Source organism: Syngnathus typhle, linkage group LG6, assembly GCF_033458585.1.
Source record: "Syngnathus typhle isolate RoL2023-S1 ecotype Sweden linkage group LG6, RoL_Styp_1.0, whole genome shotgun sequence".
In the NCBI taxonomy this organism is placed as follows: domain Eukaryota; kingdom Metazoa; phylum Chordata; class Actinopteri; order Syngnathiformes; family Syngnathidae; genus Syngnathus; species Syngnathus typhle.
In genome coordinates, this window is record NC_083743.1 from 11863687 (window position 1) to 11887339 (window position 23653).

The 23653-nt window shown below is 40.9% G+C and overlaps 1 protein-coding gene across 4 annotated transcripts; it reads right to left on the reverse strand.

Annotated features, from left to right (window-relative positions):
• Positions 1-868: 868 nt before the first annotated feature.
• Positions 869-22814, reverse strand: sacs (sacsin molecular chaperone). Of its 4 annotated transcripts, XM_061281066.1 has the most exons (12): positions 21508-21700; positions 21169-21279; positions 19383-19533; positions 18094-18184; positions 17926-18011; positions 17744-17855; positions 17085-17231; positions 15421-16909; positions 14569-14660; positions 14375-14401; positions 8702-14042; positions 869-8521 (listed from the first exon to the last, which is right to left on the reverse strand). In XM_061281066.1, exons 2-12 carry the CDS (start codon positions 21189-21191, stop codon positions 2488-2490), a joined length of 13593 nt encoding a protein of 4530 aa, XP_061137050.1. In that variant the 5' UTR covers positions 21192-21279; positions 21508-21700; the 3' UTR covers positions 869-2487. The 4 variants fall into 4 exon arrangements, with proteins under 4 accessions (XP_061137050.1, XP_061137048.1, XP_061137047.1 ...); XM_061281064.1 differs by lacking the exon at positions 21508-21700 and adding an exon at positions 22669-22814 and having other exon boundaries at positions 869-14042; XM_061281063.1 differs by having other exon boundaries at positions 869-14042.
• Positions 22815-23653: the final 839 nt, after the last annotated feature.

The following is a 23653-nucleotide window of genomic DNA, read 5'->3' on the forward strand; positions in this document are numbered from 1 at the left end:
ACTATACATGGTCATTTTTTAATTAAAAAAAAAACCAACTTACAGTAATGGTCTTTTTTTTTTTTTCAATAAAAAAACATTTTCTATACATGGTAATTTTTTTTTATTAAAAAAAGCCTAAAAAGTCTTACAATACATGGTCATCTTTTTCTAATAAAAAAAAAGGCTTACTATACATGGTAAAAAAAAAAAAAAACTTACTCCTTATGGTCATTTTTAATCAAAGCCTTAATATAAATGTATGAAATTATTTCCACTTTTATTTTGCTCTTTGTCGCCCTCCAGTGGACATATATATATATATTTGCGAAAATGTACAGTCCCTAAACCTACTGCATTTGTCTGTGGCTTTCATTATGAACAATCATACGATTCCACTCAAAATATATTAAACATTATTAGCTCCATAGCTGCCAATAATTATTAATTTCTTAAGGAAAAGCCCTTTGTAGCGCATCAAACCGCATTTGTTAACTTCAGTGCAGCTATTTAAAATTGATGTAAGACGTGATCATGACGCCCCTGATCCACCCATTGGTGAAAGAGGACTTTGAGTCTGGTCATTTTTTATAAAAATAAAAAAAAGCCTTACTATACATGGCCATTTTTTAAAATTAAAAAACCCTCATTATCAGTTTTTCAAATAAAAAAGCTTTAGTATACATTGTCATGTTTTTAAGTAAAAAAAAAAAAAAGCCTTACAATACATGGTCATTTTTTAATTAAAAAAAAAAAAAACTTACAGTAATGGTCTTTTTTTTTTCAATAAAAAAACATTTTCTATACATGGTAATTTTTTTTTATTAAAAAAAGCCTAAAAAGTCTTACAATACATGGTCATCTTTTTCTAATAAAAAAAAAGCCTTACTATACATGGTAAAAAAAAAAAAAACTTACTCCTTATGGTCATTTTTAATCAAATAAATCCTTAATATAAATGGTGTTTTTTCTTAATTAAAGCAGTCATCGGACAGTGGGCGGGGGACACCCTGAACCGGTTGCCAGCCAATCGCAGGGCACACAGAGACGAACAACCATTCGCACTCGCACTCAGACCTAGAGGAGTGCTCAATCAGCCTACCAAGCATGTTTTTGGGATGTAGGAGGAAACCTGAGGGCTCAGAGAAAATCCACGCGGGCACGGGGAGAACATGCAAACTCCACACAGGGAGGGCCAGAGGTGGAATCGAACCCGCACCCTCCTAACTGTGAGGCAGACATGCTAACCAGTGAGACACTGTGCCACTCAAGCTTTACTAAACTAGGTTATTTTTAGAATAAAATCCTTACTATACACAGCCGTTTTCAAAAACCAAACCTTACTAAACGTGGTAATTTTTCTAAATAAAGAGTTAGGACACATAGTTAGAACACATAAGAAATGAATGGACAGGATAGGCTTGGACTAGACTAAACGTTTGATTTTTTTTAAAAATTCAATGAGTCAAGGTTTAAAAATAATTTATTAAGCCTTCTGATGGCACACTACATCCACATTTATGAATTATATGATCACACAATTTCATTTTTATTTGAGTTCCCACTGCTGAGTCATCTTGGGCTTCAGGTAATAATAGTCAGATGACAATAGCATAATATTTTAAAAGATATTCCCAGTGTGTTTTTTGAGTGAATAATCATTTATATTAAAAAATGTTGTTCTCTCTTTCCTAAGAAGGTGAGTACGGAATCTTAGATGTTATAACTGGACCCATATTGCACTTATGAATCAAGATAAAACTACAATTTTCAGTAAATTCGTTCGAGACAGAAATCTTTTTATGGATCGTACAAACAACTGCACAAACTGTAGTTTTTTTTTTAAGCATGTAAAGATGACTGATAGTCACAAAATCTTAATCCAACACTTGCTGTATTGGACATTGCTGCAGCAGAATGAAGCAACAAAAAGACAAAAAAGATCAATTCATTTCACAGTGAATTGTTCCTAGATTATGAGACAAATGCAAGAACATAAACATATTTTTAGAAAAGTGCTTCATCCATCAAAAAAACTGCAATTGCATAAAATGTACAACTTCTGCATAAATGAAACAAAACAAACATACACATACAAAAAGAAGTATAACAGACATAAGACATTACTTTATAATATTTCATACTTAGAGATGACCTGTATTTTTTTCAGTATGAGCACACTTTTTACATTCCTGATTCTGTGGCAATAAAATAGATAAATATTATTGTGTAAAAAAATATCAAGTAAAAAGCAGCATTAAGAAAAACTCAACATCAGGTATTTTGGTAAACAAAACATAATGCTGAGGCAATCATATGTACAGTATATATAGTATATGCACATTTATAACAGCAAATGTGTGCTGTGGCAGCCTGATCTGTAATGAGAGCCGTGCATGTAGTATGTATTCACACTGAGTCCCAAGTGCATAGGTAACCGTAAGCTGCCAGCAAGACAGCTCTGTATTGCACACATTCACTCATCATCAGTGCACCAGTAATAACACTTTAGATTTTTTGCTGGACAAAGTTTTCAAGCTTTATGATAATCCTCGCGGTACATTCCATCACTCTCAAAGCTACTTCCGACGTGAATCTGTCATTGGGAATCTGCGGAAAGGGCAGAAGATCAGGGTAGCGAGTTCGCAGACTGTCCACGCCATAGCCTTCCAGGATCTGAACATCACTGGCAAGTCCTGACAAGTGAGCGTTGTATTCCTCCACTTTTTGTGCCAGGGCCGTTGGCTTCACGTCCTTGTCAGACTTCCCTCGGACCGCGTAGTCTGCGGCAATGAGGGCGAGCTTTGTGGCCAGGTAGCATTTAAAGCAGACCCACTCGTTGGCATTTTTGTGGAGGTCATTGCGAGCCGCAGAATAGTTGGCTCGGGCTTGTCTCAACCACCTGCGAGCCTCCACAGGATTTCCGACCGTCTTAAAAGTCGGTGGCACAAAAAATCGGTGGCTATGTGAGTGTGAACCAGCATAGCTCGTGTAACCTCCTCTGGATTGTCGCCTATCGGGCTTGTGACTTGTTGCTTCCTGGTTCCATGAGGAATAAAACCTTTGGAAGGAGAACTTCTCTGACTGGAAGCGAGCGGAGGATGATGATGAGAACGGTCTTCTGGATGCTCTGTCTGTATTCTGCTGGTCGGCCAAAGATTGCTTTTCCATTCTATTGATCTCATTCTGTAAATGCTTAAAGACTTCTGTCGCAATGTCCAAATTCTCCGCATTTTTGTCCGGGTGCCACTTTAGATACAATCGGCGCAGGATTTTCTTTCTCTCGGTTTCGGGAAGTTTCCAAGCTTGCTCAACTACTGAGGTGACTTCTTTCAGAATCTCTGGCAGAGCATTAAGCTTGATCTTTTTGGGGGACGGTTTTTGTGTGGGAGGTCTCTGGTTGTCTCTGCTCGCAAAAAGAGGATGGGTCATTTGCTGGCCTGAGGTGCGACTATCTGGACTTGTGGGGGTTGATGGAGCACTGCTTTCCCGCATGTTGGCACTTTCGTCTTGTCTTGAGAATTTGTACAAGTCAAGAGAACTGACTACTTTGTACTCGCTGTAACCAATGTCAATCTGGAAACACTTCCCTAGGACAGTTATATTTTCCTCTTCTCGTCCGACTTCCTGAACGATAATCGCATACGTGTATGTGGGATGATAGGACCCATATATATCTCCTCCTTCCGAATCAACAAGGTAACCCACATATTCTCCAGGGTAGAAAACATTCATTGGGTCCATGAGGAGGGTGTGATGTATCTCAGCAGGAATCGGTGTTCCAGGGAGGGGGAGCTCAAGTTTAGAAGGCTCTGTGGAGTCATACTTTACACCAAGGTTGTCTAGCTTCTCTGTGATTCTGTAGATGTCGTTGCAGCCCAACATGGCAATTAGGTAAGAGGTGTCCGAGATCAAATTGTCTGTGGCAGATTTCAGTGTCATGGCCAAAGCCAAGAGAAAATTAATGTCTTTGCTGTCTGAATGTTGGATATAGAGGTGAATGACAGCCGTGCCGTACCTCTTGAGGAAGGCAAGGGTTTCACTGCGGCTATGTGGGATGGGGCTACATCCTTTTACTCTTAACGTTGTCTGGAGTTTCTCAAAGCAAGATACTTTCAGTCCTTCGCAAAGTGCTTTGCAGAGGCGTATGGCTTTTTCCTCATTCACAAGGTATGCATTGTCATTCTCGTGCTTCATTATTCGGATCAGTCCTGTGATGAATTGCTCAGAGGAGAGCAACAACTGGAGGCGACCTTGAAGTGAACACAGGGCTCCGAACTGGCACATTTTGGGGGAATCTTCATCCAGTTGCTCTTCAAGAATGCTACTTAGCAGTCTTGGCCTTAGATTCTGAGGAAGGAGCATGATTAACTTTGTATGAAAGGTGTGATCCTTACCCAGATAGCACTGGCTCAGATCCACAAGCATCTGAACGCCAACGTTGCCCTGAATTCTGCTTTTGTAATGTGGGGCATCATCATAGACCAAACTATTAGATTTAGCTAATCTTCCATCATGACTCGGAAGATAAAAGATCAAATCTCGGAGACTTTCCAGATCTTTCCGCATTTCTACGGGCTCATTATGAAGAGCCTTGAACAATCCGGACACAGCTCTTTTCACAGTTCTCATTTCATTAGGGTCAAGGTGCTTGCCTTCAGAACTTTTATAGATCCGACACAGCACCTCAACATATTGTTTGGTTGATACAACATCCTCCGTGCCGAGAAGTTTAAACAGTTGATGAAAGGTTCCGAGGTCCAGTGGTAATTTGTATAAGTAGGGCTTAAAGTCAGATTCATTGTCCAAATTAATCACAACTTCTTCGGGCTTCAGTAGCTTAAAACCATCCTCCACCATGACAAAAGCCACCCCGCGAAGCTGGTAGCGGAAATCTCTTTTATCTGCATTTAAAAACTCGTATGTGGACCTCAAAACTTTGTTCCTGGTTTTTACCATGTCATCATCTAGATTGGATATGTTACAGACATTCTTGCAGTTACTAATGACTTTTTCCACTGGTGGGTCCAAGTTAACACCTAACATGGCTAGCACTTGGTCAAGTTGCTCTTGTCCAGTTAGTGTGCTTCCCTCTTGCTCTGTTATGCTTGAAGGGGTAGCTTTTTCAGGCAAAATTGGGCAAGCTGTCCAGAGTAAGTGAATGACATCTGTTTGCTTGAATTTGGGATTGACTTGAGACCCACTGAAGCGAATGAGAGGAAGTGTTCCACTCATTTCTTGGTATTGTGAATGAAGCTTTATCAATTCTTTGGGGGCTCTCTCGGGGCAAAGGAAGGGTATCATAGAGAGCTCTTTTAGAAAAGTACCTTGAAACAGGTCCACCCTGTCTTTGAAAATATGATTCAGGAGAACATCGATGATGTTTTGCACTTTGTCTTTGGTCCAATTTTCTGTTTGTGATTTGATGCTGACCTCTTTTGCAAACTGAAGAATTTGCTGCTGGGATACTTCATGCTTCAAACCAATTTTTCTCAGGAATGTTATCCAGGGAGTGAGCGAAAATGAGGCATTCTTGGGTTTTGACAATTGCTCAACTTTCCTGAAGAAATCATTTGGTATGAATGACTTGGATGGAAGCATCATTTCAAACACTTTCACTGTTGCGTCAAAGAAAAAATTGACTGACCTGAGTCTGTTTGAGTAGTCATAGATGAATGTCAGCCCTTCCAATTTGTCAAACAGCTGGTCCTTCATCTCACAAGACTCTTCAATTGACAATAGTCTATCCTTTAAATAGACAATGTGTTCAGCTTTGGCGTTGTAGGAAAGACTTTCAAACTTTGGCAGGAGATGATGAAGATAGATTTGTATGTCATCAATTGGCACGCAGCCAAGGAAAGTGTACATCTCTCTCAATTGTGGGTTATCGGCAAGAAATGCAAATGTGGCTGTGTGGGCCCACTTCTCGACGTCTGCAGTAGGGATATTCTTCGCAAGCACGTAAGTGGACCCATAATTTGAAATGCTGATGTACCTTCCACTAACCGCTTTAAAGCATGGGAGTAGTTTCAGGCTCTGTGCATCTTGTTGTGTGAGGCTCGCGAGGTTGCAAGTGAAATACAACAAAAGAGTCTCAAAGTCCTTATCAGTCAGGCTTCCTGCCTTGAATGCTGATGTCTGAATCATGTACTCAAGAGATTTCAGAACACTTGATGGATTTTCGACATTTGCTGTATGGTGGGACAAAAAAGGCATGATTGGATTTTCTTTGACACAAATTTTGTTCACAGCAAGTTGAATGCACCCAGCTTTCATGAGGGTGTGGAATATTTTGTCATTTTGGCCATGTGGAAATATGGCTATGCTCATTAAACTCAGGGGTAAAAGCATGTCATACTCAGGCACAATTAGCTTTTCTCTTGCCATGAATTTGATTCCAGGTAGCAACGCCCACTCTTGCAGGATGTCAAGTACCGTGTCAAAACTTGGTTTGACATCCTCTTCATCCTCCTTGACAGCCACATTCTCACTGATGAAGTTCCATACACCCTTAAGCCAGGATTCACTACCAAATGTATCTCGCCACCTAACAGGAATCTTTGTTCGATACTCTCTTGGAATAACGGATGCCAGGAGGTCACCAAAGCTGCTGATGTCAAATATCTTTGCTAGATTCGCCTTCAACAAGATGATGCTGTATTTGAGATGCATTGTGTTCATGAACATCTCCTTTCTGGATGGGATCAGCTCATGGTGTGATGTTAGAAATTTCTGTCTCTTGGAATCAAACACATGAAGAATATTGTCCATTGTGAGCAAAAGAGGCAGGCCTTCAATTATGGTTCCCTCCACATCAACATCTCTGAAGCAGTAGTCAACAATAAGCTTCAAATTATGAAGATGTTTGTAGTTTGACTGTTGAAGGCGGCAAGGGAGTTTTCCAACATGACAAGAAGTGTCTGGGGATGAGAAAGTATGAAGAAAGTTGCGGACTTCTGCCGGTGTGACATAACTCACTGCTATCCCTGCATCTTCCAAACACAAGTAGAGGTGTGCAGTCTCATCACAACCGTGAACCAAGTTGAAACCTATATCTAGAAGCAAGGTTTTCAGCCTGTAAACATTTTCAGCCACAGACTTTCTGGAGGTGAGATTGTACTCTGTGTTTTTCAGGTTCTGGAGTTCATCTTGAAGCAGATTGTCAAAGAAGGCTCGATTCTTGCTAGCAGTGGATGTGTTCGCCCATGAGATGTAAATGACAGAGTGCATGTCAGAATTGTCCATTTGTGGTGCTCTGACTACGGGGAGAAGGCGCTTCAGGTCCATGTGGATACAGCTATACACGGCTTTGACCAGGCAGTACCAATCAGGCTGGATGTCAATTTTGTTCACTGGGAAGAAATACAAAAACTTTTTCAAGATATCTTTTGCAACATGAAGGGGAGTTCCGTGGAGCACAGTCAGTGTTGGATCGGGACCCGGGAAGCATCGTCGTTTGATCTGAATCAGCAGTTCCACACAGGCGGGTGCTATCAGCGACATCATCAAGTTATTATTCCAGTCACTTCTCACCCCAACTCCATTGTCATCTCTCCACAGGTTCCGTCGGGCAGAGTCCAAGGCAAAATGTCCGTTGACATGAAAGGGGAGGCCAGTTTCGAGTGACAGTGGCAGAAAGCAGAAGGCTCTGTGGTTTTTTTTGTAGTTGTGGCTAACGCATGCAGCGACTCCTCCACGCGGAAATAGTGTTATGTCTTCATTCTTGTGGGCAGATATCACACTTTTTGAGACAAGTTCAATGTTTGGGAAACCAGAACGATTGCAGACCATCCACGTGGTCAAATTGCCTTCTGTGTCCTCTATGTCCAATGTGTAGGTTATCTGTTGGACTGGAATAGCAGTTAACTGCTTCTTTTTGGTCACACTGTCAATGACAGAGGCATGGAATTGCTTTCGTTTTAAGCGATCGCCATCTGTTATTTTAGCAATTACAGAGTAGAGTACATTTAATTCTCCTGTTCCATTGTTAACTTCACAGATGGATATTTTCTCCATGTGGTTAAGGAACATAAGAAGCTCTGCGCCATCATTTTTGAGCTTTTCTAGGAGGTTTTGCACCATTCTGTCTGACGCTGGGATGGAGCTGATCTCTGATCTCTTCGCCATGTGTGTAGAGCGGATGGGGAATCTGAACATTGTGCTGCGTTCTAATTTAAAATGTGCTCCCAAATACAGATTAAGCACATCCGAAAACTGAGATCGGAAGTCAGAGTCCAAGTCTCTGAACATTCTTCCAGGACTCACGGATGTTGCCCCAGGTGCATACTGTGCATGTGGATCAAATATACACAGAATGTCATTGTTTGAGATGAATGAGGGACAATCAGTGATGTGATAGACAGAGTTAAATCCGATGCCGTACTGGCCAGTTTTTCCTGGATTTGCCTCTTTTGTTCCTCTTCCAAGGTTTTGTATTCCTCTGATATCATCTTCAGTGAAAGGCTGATTGTTGTACACACAAAGTGCAGGACCTTGCATTGGAATCCATTTATCATCAAATATCCTCTCAGTGGGATGTGTTCTGGGATCAAAGACAAAGTAGATTTCAGTAGCTTTAGCATCATCTGCATTTTGAAGCAGCTCTTTCAGCATCTCTTTCTCAGATGGATAAGCATCCAGGATGCTTTTGATTCTACTTGTAAGCTTTTCCTTTTGACCAAACTCACTTCCAGGCGCTGTGAAACAAACATTTGATGCATACCTCTCCAAGGCTTTGTGACGTTTTGGGACTGCTCCGAGTTTCACAGCAACCTCTCTTGGAATATCTCCATGACAGTACTTGACAGAGCAGTCTCGGACTTTGATCCACGGACAGTCATTGTAGCACAGTGATTTCGATGGCTGGAGTGTTAGATTAGAGTCTGGTAAAAGAATGGCACCATAATTTGCTTGGCAGAATTCTTGACTTTTATCACGTATCAAGCTCCATATCCCCTCACTAATAATTCTGCGGCACAGCTGGAAGTTTTCTTCAGTGAGAGCTCTTTGCCCACATTCTTGTGTCATTGTTTCAAGTACTGATGAAAAGTCATCAACTGTGAAGCTGGGCTGTACGCCAACATTTTCAAAGAGCTCACGACAGCTGTTTCTGTATTTGTTCGGAAGCTGGTAAAGGTGTGGAGCTGCATCAAAATTTAGGTGGAATGCAACTATGGAGGGATTTACATAAGTGTTCTCTACCAAAATAGAGTTAAATGTTTTTAGTTCCACAGTTAATTTCTCTTTTGCTTTGTCACTTTGAAGCATCTCCTCATGTAGATACTTGTAACAGGCATTTGTTATGTTTTCTTGATAGAGTGTGACACCATCAAATGCCTGGGATAGTTTCTTGAGTTGACTGATCACTAGTTCAACTGAGGGCTTCTTTATTAGACCAAGGCAGTCTTTCACAGCCAGTGACATTGCACCACAACCTTTGAAAGAAGGCGAGTTCTCATTCAAAACTACCTTCATCAGACACACTATTTCCTGATGCTCAGTTGTGAAGATCTCTCTTGCAGAGAACATGGTTGTGGGGGTAAAGCTATTACCATGCCATGGTAGTGAGAACCCTGCAGGTCTTGTTAGGAACGGGAGGAACTTGATGTCCCGTAGCTTTTCGAGCAGCTCAGGTGATCCTTGGTCTCTCATCTTCAGTTTCTCATCGATGAGGCTGAGAATCACACTGCTGCGAAAGCACGCAGCTGCGTGATCACTTTCATTCAAAGAATCAACTGATTCCGCACGTTCAATCAAATCTTCCCATGACAAATCATCCTTCACCATGCCCAACTGCAGAAGCTTGACTAAGCATACCGGATTCAGGTAGTTTTTAGTTGTTCCAGCGGGAAATCTTCCATCCTCTGTGTTGTAGAGTTTGGCAACTCTTCCTTCTGGGTGAATGAGTCGGGAGGGTAAAACTAATTCCTTGTTGGGACTGGAGCAGGGGATGCAAGGAGTTACCCTGAGAATTGAAGCAAATTCTTCCATTTTCTCATTCAAGACATACAGCATTAAGGGATTTCGAAGATCTTTCTCAATTTCCTCAACGTGAGGCAAAAAGACATCTGCGAAGAACTGCTTCTCTGTCAAGGTGTTTTCCATCAAGGTTCTCTTACATCCAGCATCATCAAATCCCTCCTTCACCCATTCAGGTAGTTCAACAGCGCAAAGGTTTTGGGAGCCACTCTTTTTGAGATATTTTAAGAAAATCTTGAAAGCGGCAGGACCAATGTCTGGCTTACAGAGGAGGGCATCATCAAGAAATCTGACATGTTTTATTGACACCCAGCATGTTCCATCAGAAAAGAACTTTGCCTGCTCTCCATCACCTCCTTTGGCTATTTCTTGGTAGACCCCTTGACTGATTAATGTGAAGTCATCATGAACCTGACTTGGATCAGGCCATGTTGCGTAATAGCTGTAGTCAAGAAGCTCTCCACTTTCAGCCATCAGACGAAGCATTGTGAGTGCCGCCAAATAGGCCTGAACAATGACATGTCTCATGAAGACAGAATTCCATCTTCCCTTTGTGTCTGTCTTCCATATCTCTTTGCGGTTGGAAGTCACAGCAAAGCAACCATTAATATGGACTGGTAGGCCTGTTTTTATTCTGAGAGGTAAGTAGCAGAACACCTCTCCAATTGGGATGGCATTTGATCTAACAGTCCATTTCCTGTTCTCCTCTTCTGTAAGTAGAACAGCCACCCCTCCACAGGGCACAAGTCCAAGCCTTTTCCCACTATCACTGAGTGAAAATTTGAGTGCCTCAGTTCCATCCATGCATGAGCAAATAAGCCAGTTGGTGACCTCAACCGCCTTTTGGGGCATCTCATCTGTTAATCTTCTTGTCTGAATCCCTTTTGCAGCCAATTCAAAGTACTGGTTTGGATCTTCCTCCGAGCCTCTGAATAATGGGGAGTGGAGATCGACAATACGTTTGAAGACATTATGAAACTCTTCCACTATAACACGAATGATGCAGCCAGATTTGGGAATATCGGAGGGTACTCTATTGGTGCTTACTACTTTCTTCATTACCTTAGCTGCGGATTTCAGGATACTCAGAGGTCCATACGAAGCTTTGGATGACCACACGCTTTTGTTTATGGTAACGACATCTTGAGCTCCAGCGGGATTTGGTTCTTCATATTTCAGGTATTTTAGGACCATACAGCCAACATGTTGAGTGAACAGAATGAACCGATGGCCACATATACTGAACTCGTCAACAAGGGAGTAGATATCAGTGGTGTTGTAGTACAAGCTACTAATTTCACTCACTGAGGCCTCCTGCTCGGTTCTGAATGGGAGTCTGAATAAAGTTCCATTGTACTTATATGGCAAATCTTGGGCAAGAGGAAGTTGGCAATTAAAGACATTGACGAAAGGCTTGAACTGGTTTGGAAATTTCCTTAAACGCCGCTGTTGTTTGCTCCAGTTGATCTTGATCCCTGGATTAGACTCGTCCCTGATGTGCTTGCTGATGTGATTGATATTTGGATCGAACATGATCATGAACTCTCTGCTCAATATAATGGGGATGTCGCTGACGTGATAAACTGAGTTGAAGCCCAAGCCAAATTTGCCAACTTTGTCCGCCTCACATCTCTTCACTGATCCACCTAACCTCGTGATGTTCAGAAAGTCTGTATCTGTGAAAACTGAGTTGTTGAAAGACCACAAGGACGGTCCATGGCACACGATCATGCCCGGATCGAGGAGATTCTCTCGAATGTCCGTGTTTTTTCTCATGTCAATAAGAAAACTACATTCTGTTGCACTGGCATCATCTGCATTCTGAAGAAGCTCTTTAAAAATGTCCGCTACAGACGGATATTCCTCCAGTATGTTCTTTATTCGAACTGTGAGAGGTTCACGTTGACCTGATTGCTCAAAACCAAGATTCTCTGGGTTTATCAGCCTTGTGCTCAAACATGGCACTTTTAGCCATTCCGCAGTTTTCATAGGGATGTCATCATGGACCAATATTATCGGCTCTGATGCATCTTCGAGGAGGTCATTCAAATCGTCTACTTTGATGTCACAGTAAGTACATTCATGAATGGGTCTCATTGCTAATTTGCTTGGATCCTTGTAATTAAGAATGGGAACATGCATGTTAGTCTCAACCTGTATTTGATTGTTGTAAAGCCACCTCAGAATGTTGATCAAAAGCAGAACATCGTGTTTGCTTTCCTCTTTGGTAATCTCACCTTGACTCCTTTTTTGGATGGTGGCTATTACTTTTAGCACGTGGTTTGGACAAACCTCTTCAAGTGAACCACAAAACTTGAAAAGCTTGTGAAACTTTCTCATTGTTTTGGGAAGAGAGTACAGGTATGGCTGCAGATCTAAATTGGGCAGGGGTTTTAACACTGTTTGGCCAGGAAGTGAGAATGTCTTCCCAGTCCACACCCAATCAAAAGTCAATGATGCCATTGCTTCTCTAGCAACCTCAAGATGAGCTTGCATAAAGCCATATATCTCAAACAGGATCTGCTGGAACTGATACCAATCTTCTGTGGTGAATGATTGCGATTTATGCCAGTCATTCACTGCTTTAAGGTGCTGCAATACCTGATCCACCTGTGGCTCTACAGTCAGTTTCAGTGCTTTCTTCATCCCAGCTGATGTGTGTTCTACCAGGGGAACTGAAGATCCCACAAGCACAGCATGAGATATGTTACACATCTCAGAGAGAGAGCTGATGTTGAGATTGTCTCCAACCCAAGCAAGGGATTTGGGGTAGTTAGGAGGCCTTTCTTTGCAGACAGGTACCCACTTGAGTTTTAACAAAGATGCTTGAGTATCTGTTGATTTGACCAGTTTGGTTTGTTTGTTGAGAATTTGTAGAAGCGTTCTTGCCTTTTTTAATATTAACTCCCACTCAGGATCCGGATGAGTTTGTAAATCAGCTATTTTCTTTGCCACTTGTAGAACATCTTTCTCACTGAGTTGTACTTCATTTCTTAGCCCCAACTGTCGGAGTGAATGGAGAATATCAGGCGATGAGGTAAATGTACTACTGGGAAACCTGGTTTCACCTTCCTTGTAAAACAAATTCTGTAGAATCTCCAAATCCGGATCAAACACTTCGGACGCTGACACTAACCTTCCACAAGGCAGTTCAATGAATTTAAGAGCAGAAAGCCATCCGATGACGGATGAGTTTTCATTCTTAAGGAAGGCCAAATGTTTAAGTGCCCAAAGCATGATTTGGGTTATCTCATCTGGTGTGTAGAATCCACTTTGAATATCATGGATGATCATTTTCAAACAATCAGTTGTTTTCACCTGTACAACTTTGAGTTTTTTGATGAGGCGAATGGACTCCTCATCGCGGGAGCCCACCAGGCACTGAGATAACTTTACATCTGGTGGGTACTTTGCTCTGTGATGCAAGGCTCTGGCCCCTCTCAGCGATGTAAAAGCTGAAGCACCTTCTGCACAGGCTCCAACTCTTTCAAAGATGGAAAGCTCAAGCAGTGTGTGCTTTTCCTTTTCTGTGACATCGGACAATCCAGATAGGAAGTTTCTGAGAGTAATCCTCTCTAGGACAGAAAATGATGAGACTTGGCTAACTAAACGCTGCATTGACAATCTATCCATAATTCGCAGCAACAATGCAGGAGAGCAGGGATGGATGTAATTTTTGAGTTGGGGATGCTGCAAACATGAATCCTGCTTTTTCATGACCACAGCGCCAAGCTTTTTCATAACTTCAAGAAGGCATTCAGACAACTGTGTTTCATTTTCATCGACGACAATAATGGGTGATGGAGTTTTGAGGCGTAAAAGCTGAACTTTTTCCATGCATTCCTCCAGTGGCACAAACGGAATCAAAGGCATATTGTCAAAGGTACTTAGGTCATCGGCAAAATGTATGTAGAGATGCTTCCAAACCATCTTTAACCAAGAAACTGTTGGATGCTTCAGCTCTCGGTTTCCAGGTTCCCATTCGGAAAAGAAGTCTCTGTTTGGCCAAGTTGTTGATAGAGTCTCCTTGATGAGTCTTGCTGAGCGGTCAGGGTTCAACATTTGTAGCTGAGTACAGGGTCTTCCTGTTTAAAGTACAAAAAAGACCATAGTTAACAAATTTAAGAAATCTCTAATAATATATAACAATATATCAACTAAAACGGAAATAATTTGACACATTCCGAACAAGCCATGTATTAGTTTCAATAGGTCGTCGTCCAAAATGCAGAAATGTGTTAGTGTTTTCTTAGGGGGGAATTCGTGTAAAATGATCGACTACCGAATTTGAGCACAGGACTTGGTTTTATTCTCTATAGAAACTTCGAAGTTTAGTTGGAGCTCCTTTCCAGACATGCATTAGTTTGTGTTAGTCGTAAAAAGGTCAGTGTTTCACACATCTTAAATACCTACGTACCTGAGCACCCCCAAAGATACCGCTGAACTGTAGTGACAAATTTTGGAAGTATGAAATTAATTATTCTACTGTATACTGTATTGTATTTGTATGAGAAATGAGGAAAACAGAAATTCCTGTCACCGTGTTGCAAAAAAAAAAAAAAGAAAATCAGTAATGGAAGTTTTTCATGAATAAAATCAACATCATATTACCTCTGCTTTTGGCGGCTTCCTTTAGTCTCTCCATTACTGAAGGTTTAATACTTTCCAGAATGAACCGACCCTCAAGCCCTGGGTACAGACACCTGATGATAAAGTCAAGATCAATGTTATTATTAATTCACAACAACATGCTTCTTGGTTAAAAAAGAAAATTAAATCTACAATAGCTTAAGAGCTAATGGAGTTGAATCATATACAGTAGTACCTTGGCTTAAGGGTTTTTAACTTGTAGTACATTGATCACCCTCTGTAAATAAATAGTTTTGCAACAAAAAGTTTTTCCCCCAATCTTGTTTTTGTTCTTTGATAGTTTGAGGTCTCACAAAGTGACTGTTGCTGTGACACGTTTCCTTTGACTATAAACTCATTTTTTAGTCTGGTTTTAGTCAGACACCAGTGTTTTTGGTGAACAAACATAATTGCATTATCTCAATGTTTATATGAAGGAAGACAATTGGTAATTATTATATATTCAAAAGAAACATGAATTTGATGCTCGTAATTGGGATCTAAAAAAATATATAATAAAAAAACAACAAATATTTAAAAAAAATCCTGGTGTGATTGCTTGTCCAATTCAATAAATGGATGAAGTGATCTGTGACAATGGCTCTCCCACATGTGAGGGCATTATAATGGCATTACAATACCTTATTTTTATTTCATTTTTTTTCACTTCACTTTTGGGACAATATAACTAAGGCTTGCTGGTAAGTCAAACGTTGACTAGCAACCCAGAAAAAAAGCTGTTAACTTAAAAAATGTAAAAGGTGCCCCTTCTAAGACAAGGTATGTGCAGATTACTACACATCTGATGTAGTACTGTTTTTACAAAGTCTTTACCTGGGGTACTCGGCAGATGTAATGTAAACAGAATCCTTTTCAGTGACAGAAGATGAAAATGCAGTAACTGTTCCATCTTGTAGGGGCAGGAGCTCCAGTCCTATTAGGTCACTGTAATTGCCGTCACTAAGTACAAATTCCAGAAGCAGCAGCTTTTCCTCTAAGGGTCCTTTGTGTTTGAACTTCCTGACAACTTGCCGTAGCAAGAGTGGCGTAATCTTTTTCACTTCTGTGGACTCGAGAGTGCCATAAGCCACCAAGATTGAATCCACTGCAGTAGGCACCTGCACTACCTGCATCCCTGAGCTTTGGAGGTAGTTAATGACTGTCTGTGAAATGTCTTTGTCTAGGTCGAGCTCGGAAAACACAGCTTGGTCGAAACTGACCCAGCTTTTACTGAGGGAAAAGAAGACATGGTGCTGTAGAAGCTCATGAAACAGGGGCTGTAGGATGAGTTTCCACCTGGATTTGACCCGATTTGGATCTGGCCAAGCCACATAGGTCTTTCTCGGGCATAATGGAAAGTCTTGGTCCATTTTGGTCTGTACCCTTTTGATAACCTCAGTGATGAGAATGAAATAAGCCTGAGGGATGACAGTGATTATCAGTAGCTCATTCCATAAGGCAGCTGGATCCCTCCACTGGTCCACATCCCGCCACTTGATACTCCTCCGGTTATCTGTGAGGCCAAAGAACCCGCTGACATGTACGGGAAGTCCTGTCTCACCCTCCTCACCTGGGGGAAGGGGAAGGAAGCAAAATGCTCGTCCTGAGAAACCAGAGGTGGCCCCTTCATCTTCTCTGTCCATCAATGATAGAGGCAGAGCGATGCCGATGGTAGGCATGAACTTTAAGTCATCTGCAAGAGAGTCCAACTCAGCACACATTCCTCTCCCACCAACTCCATTACACACAAGCCACTTCATCCTCCTGGACTCTTTTTTGGTTTTATCCTGAGTCTCTAAACTGACCTGGTAAGTGACACAGGTAACGGTGGAACTGGGAACATGGTTGCTGTAGCTATCAACTGCCTCGGCCAGAGTCTTGAGCGACTTTGTTCTTTCACATTTATCATCGTTATTTTCTTGAGCTGTAACTTGAAACAACATACGCTCTGTACCATCAGATTCACGCACGTGCAAAGAGATCTTTTGAACGCACTTCAGGAAAAGCAACACTGTATCTGCGTCAGCTTTGAATGACTCATAAAGTTCCAGAACTTTTTCTTTGTTGTAAAGGTTGCTACTGAGCTGGGAGGGTTTTGTGCGCAATGGGAAGCGGAAGAGTGTTCCAGGGAAGCAGCCATTCTTAATAGTCTTCTCACAGCTCCCAAATATCCCGATAAATGGGGCGAACTGGTCCGACAATTCCGAGATCTCCTTCACGTCTGTCTTTAAGTTCCAACACTGTCCTGACTCGTTCACTCCAAATAGGCTCTGGTGAGGATCCAGCATGGCAATCTGATCTCCGCTGAATATACTGGGGACATCTAAACAAAAAGAGAGGGATAACATAAGTACATTGCGGTGTGTATTACATCAACTGTTGAGTATGAGAAGAGTTTGTGGGTACAGTATTTCTGCCTGTATTCATTTACTACTAGGGAGTAATCACTGGGCAGGAATATGATAGAGATAAAGACTTTTTTTTTTCCAAGGAACAACCTGAAATATGGTAGACAGAGTTGAATCCAATCCCAAATCGCCCAACTTTCAGCGGATCATCTCTCTTCCTGCTCCTGGCTATCTCCTGAATCCCATTCCAGTCCTCCGCAGTGAACACAGCATCATTGTAGACATACAACGCCGTACCTGGAAACCCATAATGGCGCCAAAATATTAAGATAATACCTCTCTAATAACTAACTTAAAAGAAATGGCCTATCTTTCTGGAGAAAACATTCCTCTCAAATTGTAAGTTTGGCAATTGAACTCACAAAGAGGAATGTGAGAAGAGACTAGGTAATATATGCACCACGCCTTACTTCCATGTAATCAAAGTGAGCATAGTGAAGATGTAGAGGCTGCTGAAGTCCAGACAATATTTTGCAATCCAAACAAATGAAAGGTAGGACAAAGTCCTGGAACCACTCATATTGCTTTGATATTATATAGTATTGTACTGTACTCTACTGTGGGTCAAGAATTTAAAGGTGAACTGCTTCTGTAATAAATCTCTCAGGTCACATGGAGGTAAGAGCAGAGGATCAGCTTGAGACTAGATGCTCAATGATGCTTAACAGCAGAAAAACACACAAGGCTAGTCTTGTTGTTAGAGTAGCACCTCAGTGATTATCAGGCCAGTCTGACAGCTAAGAACTAACCTTGATACTCAGCCATGTCAGGTGACCACAGTGACTCCACTCCATACTCTGTCTCATCATACATGAACTTGACTTCGGTGGCTCCAGCATCCTCGGCATTTTGAATCAGCTCCTTTTAAGTATGACGTTGAGGTGTTACGTTTTAAAAAATGGGGTTAAAGTAAATGTGTTGCAACACTTACTTTCAGAATCTGTCCACCTTCAGGGTACCTTCTCAGAATATCTTTGAGAAATTGAACCAGTGGTGGTGCCGTTTGGCCAAATCTCCCTGTCAAACAAAAACTGGGTAAACGTCAGTATTCACTACAGAAGTGGAAGACTTCACAATCATGTAGGCAATTTAGCGTTACCTCCACCTCGGAGGCCTCTTCCCTCCAGTGTGAAAGATACCTCAGGTCTTCCTGTGGGCACCAAAGTACCAATGGGCATGCTATCATCCAGCTACAAAAAAACAAACAATGACAAGTCAAAATATAAAAATTAAACGGGCTGGTTTTCAACCAGCAAAATATTCATTGTAGAAACACACACTGTTGGTACACACAACACATGCGCACTGCCATTTATTCTTTTATCATTAATTCCTCTCATCAAACCACACATGGAATCCAGAACTGATCATCTTTATGAGCGCTAGTAAACACCTTACTTAAAATGATGCAACATGAACGTTGGCACTGATGGTGCTATTATGATCTTTGCAAGGTGAAAGTGTGACCCACTATGCTCAGCAGTTCTTACACGTACAGTATTAAGTGAGTGGCCAACCGTGTAGTGCACACAAAAACCTCTCAGTCATCATCTTGATCATGGCCACACCACAGAGAGTACAGTCATCAATCAGCCCACTCATTCTCTAGAAAGGATGATCGTGCAATAAATTTAGATTGCACATTGGCACTGTGGTGGTTGTATAAGAGTAGCATAGTCTTATGTCTGCAAGCAAACAAAGAAAACATCAAAACATTAATTTGACTTTGGTAGAGGAAGACTCACACTCTGAATCAACTCATTTCTGCCAGCAAAGAAAAAAACCCATCAAAACACTGATTTGCCTTTGGTGGAGGAAGACTCACACTCTGAATCAACTCATGACACAGCACAGGATAAGGACCTTTCATTTCACACAGCGTTGTACTCACAATCCACAACATCTCCCGTAAGAGCGGTATCAGAAATTCACACTTCACAAAAACAATAATGGACAGTTTTGATTGCCACTACCAACAAGCTAATAATTCAACAGTGCAGGTTCATGAACTTGTGCTATGCAGTATTTGTAGTATGTAGCTGTGGCCTGCAGCTAATTTTTGCGTATGAGATCAGGGGAGCGGCAGAGCCGCGACCACCACCTGGTGCTTTCAGTCAACGTGAGGTCAGCTCTCAGTCATGTTCACTGACACACTAAGAGAACCAAAACCCACCACAGGTTCTTGTTCTCTATGTTTATGTGTAAAAATATAGATAAATATAAATTATTTTGCTATATATTACCAACAAATTTTAGAGCCTCCACAAGTGTGTGTGTGTGTGTGTGTGTGTGTGTGTGTGTGTGTGTGTGTGTGCGTGTGTGTGTAAGCCCATGTGATATAAAATGACATTTTTGATTGGCCGATACATCTGACAAGGTATAACCTACCACTTTGCCATTGTGAATGAGTCGCTGCTCTCTGACAGGCAGGTTTGTGTCTTCATAGAGAAGCTGCTTCACATCGCCAAGCGATGTCAAAGGGGAGACCTGGTAGGACCTCAGGCCAAAGTAGTCGTGACGTACATTTACCCAAGGCAACCTAAAACAAAAACAAACAAAAAAAGAGATGAAATTGAGGTCAATATTTAGGATGTTTGTTAGTCAAATAAATACTTAATATTAGTATAAAATGACAAGAATTGTTTCTACAGTGCTATATGTACAATATAGCCAACAGCGATAGAGAACAGATCATTTCCAATTTTCTTTCCAACCAAGTTGTTTCAAATGCTTTGCTTGGGCTTTATTAGACAGAGTTTTTCTGGAATAAAATCATTTTTTCAAAATAGAAGCAGTGACAAAAACAAAAGATCAGATGAGGTCCCTTACTGGAAGGATGCATATTGTTCTGAGTCTGTATTGATTAAAAGGTACAGTTTGGAAGTAACGTGAGAAGGAACAGATGACCAGGTCCTTCGGTTGATGATCTATTACCATTTGCCGCTTGTATTCTGTTGAAGGTTTTACTAAAGGAATTAACATCACTGAGTCATGCTACCTACCTACAGGGGCATACAAGATGTCACATGTAAGGCAACTCTACATATAATCTATTAGTGTACTTGTAATTATAATGAGGCTTGTGTTTTCTCCTGCTCTTTTACAAATGTGTCTTACCAGAATGACACTGTTTGCGAGGGATAGGAACCAGGCTGGCCAGTCGCGAATAGCAAAAATTTCCATATAATTGAGGCTCAATGAAATGCATTGGGGGAAAAAAAATTAAAAATTCAAACCCTTCAAAGAACACTGATAAATGGGAGTAAAATGGGAAGGAAATGCCCGCCAAAACAGAAAGCTATATTAAAGAGACGGAGACAGATAATTTGTTTGCCATCGAGTGGTGAACTAATAGAATGCAACGGCCTGAATTGAAAACGTGCATTTTGAAGCACTTTTCGTGGCATAGAAAGTACATTGCATTTTCATTTGTGACACTGTAGTCATTGATCCAGCAAATTTGTGATCAGGTATCCATAGCAGAAAGATAGTGGCGAGACATGGCAGCGTCCTGCACAATGAGGTGTGACCCCCCCTGTAAAATAATTACAGATTACTAGACCTATGATTATATATATTTTAAATATCTAGGTTGATGTGATGGAACTTTTTTTTTTGCATATTATTGAAATTATTAGTGTTGTTTTTTTGTGTAATCAACACTGAAAAATCAAAACATTTGCCACACTGACCCTTTGATAGAGAAAGAGAAAGAGAGAGAAAGAGAAAGAGAAAGAGAAAGAGAAAGAGAAAGAGAAAGAGAAAGAGAAAGAGAAAGAGAAAGAGAAAGAGAAAGAGAAAGAGAGAGAGAGAGAGAGAGAGAGAGAGAGAGAGAGAGAGAGAGAGAGAGAGAGAGAGAGAGAGAGAGAGAGAGAGAGAGAGAGAGAGAGAGAAATATCTCTCATTCAGTAGCAGTGGATCCAAGATGTTGGTTATGTTCCTGTGTGGGTGGGGGGCAGCCAGCACTGGCCATAATAAACTTAACTGAACCTAATTGGCCAAAAATACTAACACGTTTAAAGGACCGAGACCAAACGCTCAACTTCGTTTGCAATGACTCCTTGCCCATAGAGATGAATCTGAGTAACATTGACATCCCTAAAAGATTGCAAAGAGTCGCTACAGTAATATTTGCACATTTTCTTATGTATAATATGATTTTATCTTCACTTACCACGGGTGTGGACAGTTAGCCATCTCGCTGCTGTTGCTGCTATGCGTCCCTGCACAGAGGCACTTTCATGGGACTATGTTCTGGTCTTCGCGTAAGAATACTCCATTCGGGCTGCGACACAAGAACCCCGTTACTTCCATGAAAACACCTGTCTCTTGAGTTAAAAAATGCATCAAATCTTTATAATAATATGGCCATGAGTAGTATACAACATAGCAAGATGCAGAGAAGCAATATGGAATAAGAACTGAGCGAAGAGGTTCTCTTTTTCAATGTGCCGGTGGGTGTTGTTATGTTGCAAGGACTGGAGCGTTATCCGGCTATCTCATTAGCACTCACTTGAGTCTGGCCAATGCGCACCGATAAAGGTTCCCTGAAATAGTTGTCAATTTTACACCAGGAAGTATTCCAGGAAATACTCGTTGTAACAACAGCAATCACGAGTGGGCATGGTGTTTTCCTGCAATTACAATAGCGCCTCCTTCCAAGGCAATGTTCTAAGAATAAAAATGAATTAGCCTGGTCAAGAGTAGACATCATGCAAGATGGTACAACCCCACTGACTTCCGTGTCGTCCGGAAGACTAAAAAAAAAAAAAAATTGTAAAAAAAAATCCTAGACGTTTGATCGGAAATAATACACACCTAGAAAATAACTATTCTTCAGGCACGATTTATAGTCAGTTTACCACGAGCGCTTTGTCTTATTTTATTTTTCAGGTCAGTGACACTAGTGGATGATGTTGAGCGCATGCGCATTTGTGTAACTAAAGGCTTTCCAAAAACTAAATAGGATGTATTTCGTGTTACTATATGAATCTGCTAGTCAAGATTGGTTTCAAATCACTCTTCAGTATCGTGAATTAAATTTCCTGAACAAAATGTGTTTTCCTGGGTAACTGCATGTACACAGACTGTTATGACTCCAAGAGGTTTCACCCTCAAGTACCAATCATCCCGCCGACTGTTCCGGATATATAATTTCATTTAATCGTTTAAACTATTTAAAGCCCTCGAAAACCTAATAGAACTAAGCATGTGTGCTTTCTGGATTTAGAATAACAAAAGCAGTTTTTTTATTTGGTTAAAATGCTTTCCCAAAGTCCTGATATGACTGAAATGCTAAATCTCTGCAAGATGCGCACGTAACGTAACTTTGGAATGAAATCCTCATCAGATAGATTGGCACAGTGAAAGACTGCATTCAACAGCATTTGAATTAGGACAATTCCGGTACAGAAAGTGACATCAGCACTTCTATATAAGAGAACCTCAAGAAACGCCAAACATATCTAGTAATCTAATTACAATTATCATAATAATTATTATTATTTGTATCACACCACTCACCGCAGAATCATTGTGTTGCCTTAAGATAATAAAGCGGCATGGTCATGTCTTGTGATACATAACAAAATTCCCATAATCTGTCACCCCAACAAGGTGCGTTCATCTCCCATCTGCCGCATTGAAGTAAGAGAGGAGGTGAAGGAACACTCACGCGATGAAGTCAGCTGCACCTCAGAAATGTACCTTCTCTGCTGCTGTGCATTTGGAAGTAAAATCACATGGATGTCAAGATCACATGAATGTCATCCCACCCAACATGAACTCTGGTTGGCTCATGAAATCAGACTTCATGACAAATATCCCAGAGCCGGGGTTTGCTTGGTATCACATGGACGCTGCAGTCATTTGTCAAAAGCGCAAGTTCCTTAAAGTGACAGTGACACAGCGCACAGAAGAAGCGATGAAGTCAATCATAGGTATAGTGTACAATCATCATTTATACATCATATTGAATAGATTTTAGCAAATGCATCAAGCTATAAGCAGATAATCAAAATGAAAGGAACTGAATGATATCGATCCATTATATATATTTTTACCGTATTTTAATGCAAGAAAAAAATAAAGAAAAGCATTATTATTGGCAGAGTACAGAGAAACACTAAATAGTAATAGAAATCAAACCAAATAAACAAAAATAGAAAAGGGAAACGCACTGAGTAAATGACGTTTCATAAATTATGGAAATACTCCAGCAGATGGAGACAAAACACCAAGTATGTATCTCCTCTGGACGTTTCACGCGTTATATAGCACTTGACAGCCACATTTGGTGCACTAACTCCAAATGAACCCTGTCATGAGATTACAAACGTAATAATGCTGAAATGTGATTTGTTATGATACAAATATGTAGTTTATGGTGGTTTGTATTCCTGCACCAAAATAGAAACAGCTTTAAGGATGATAAAATGCAAAGCTCAACAACTGTATGCATTTAGCTAAATAATGTGCAGTGTGAAAAAATAGATTAACTTATTAATGGCTTTGTTTGTGTTGGGCAACACAGGAGCACATCTGCCTCCCATTTTTGAGGTTCTGTGTTTGAATTATGCCTCATGCCTTCATGGATGGCATTTGCACATTTTTATGAAATTTAGAGAAGATACACTTTTTTTTCTTCTTCTGATTAGTAC

Excerpts from the sequence above, each read along its gene's own strand:
- sacs (XM_061281064.1), bottom strand. The coding sequence starts at position 21,191 with ATGGCTAACTGTCCACACCCGTG. Across the intron at positions 19,534-21,168 it reads GCTAACTGTCCACACCCGTG|GTTGCCTTGGGTAAATGTAC; the intron begins GTAAGTGAAGAT and ends TTTTTGTTTTAG. Across the intron at positions 17,232-17,743 it reads TGACATGGCTGAGTATCAAG|GTACGGCGTTGTATGTCTAC; the intron begins GTTAGTTCTTAG and ends ATGGGTTTCCAG.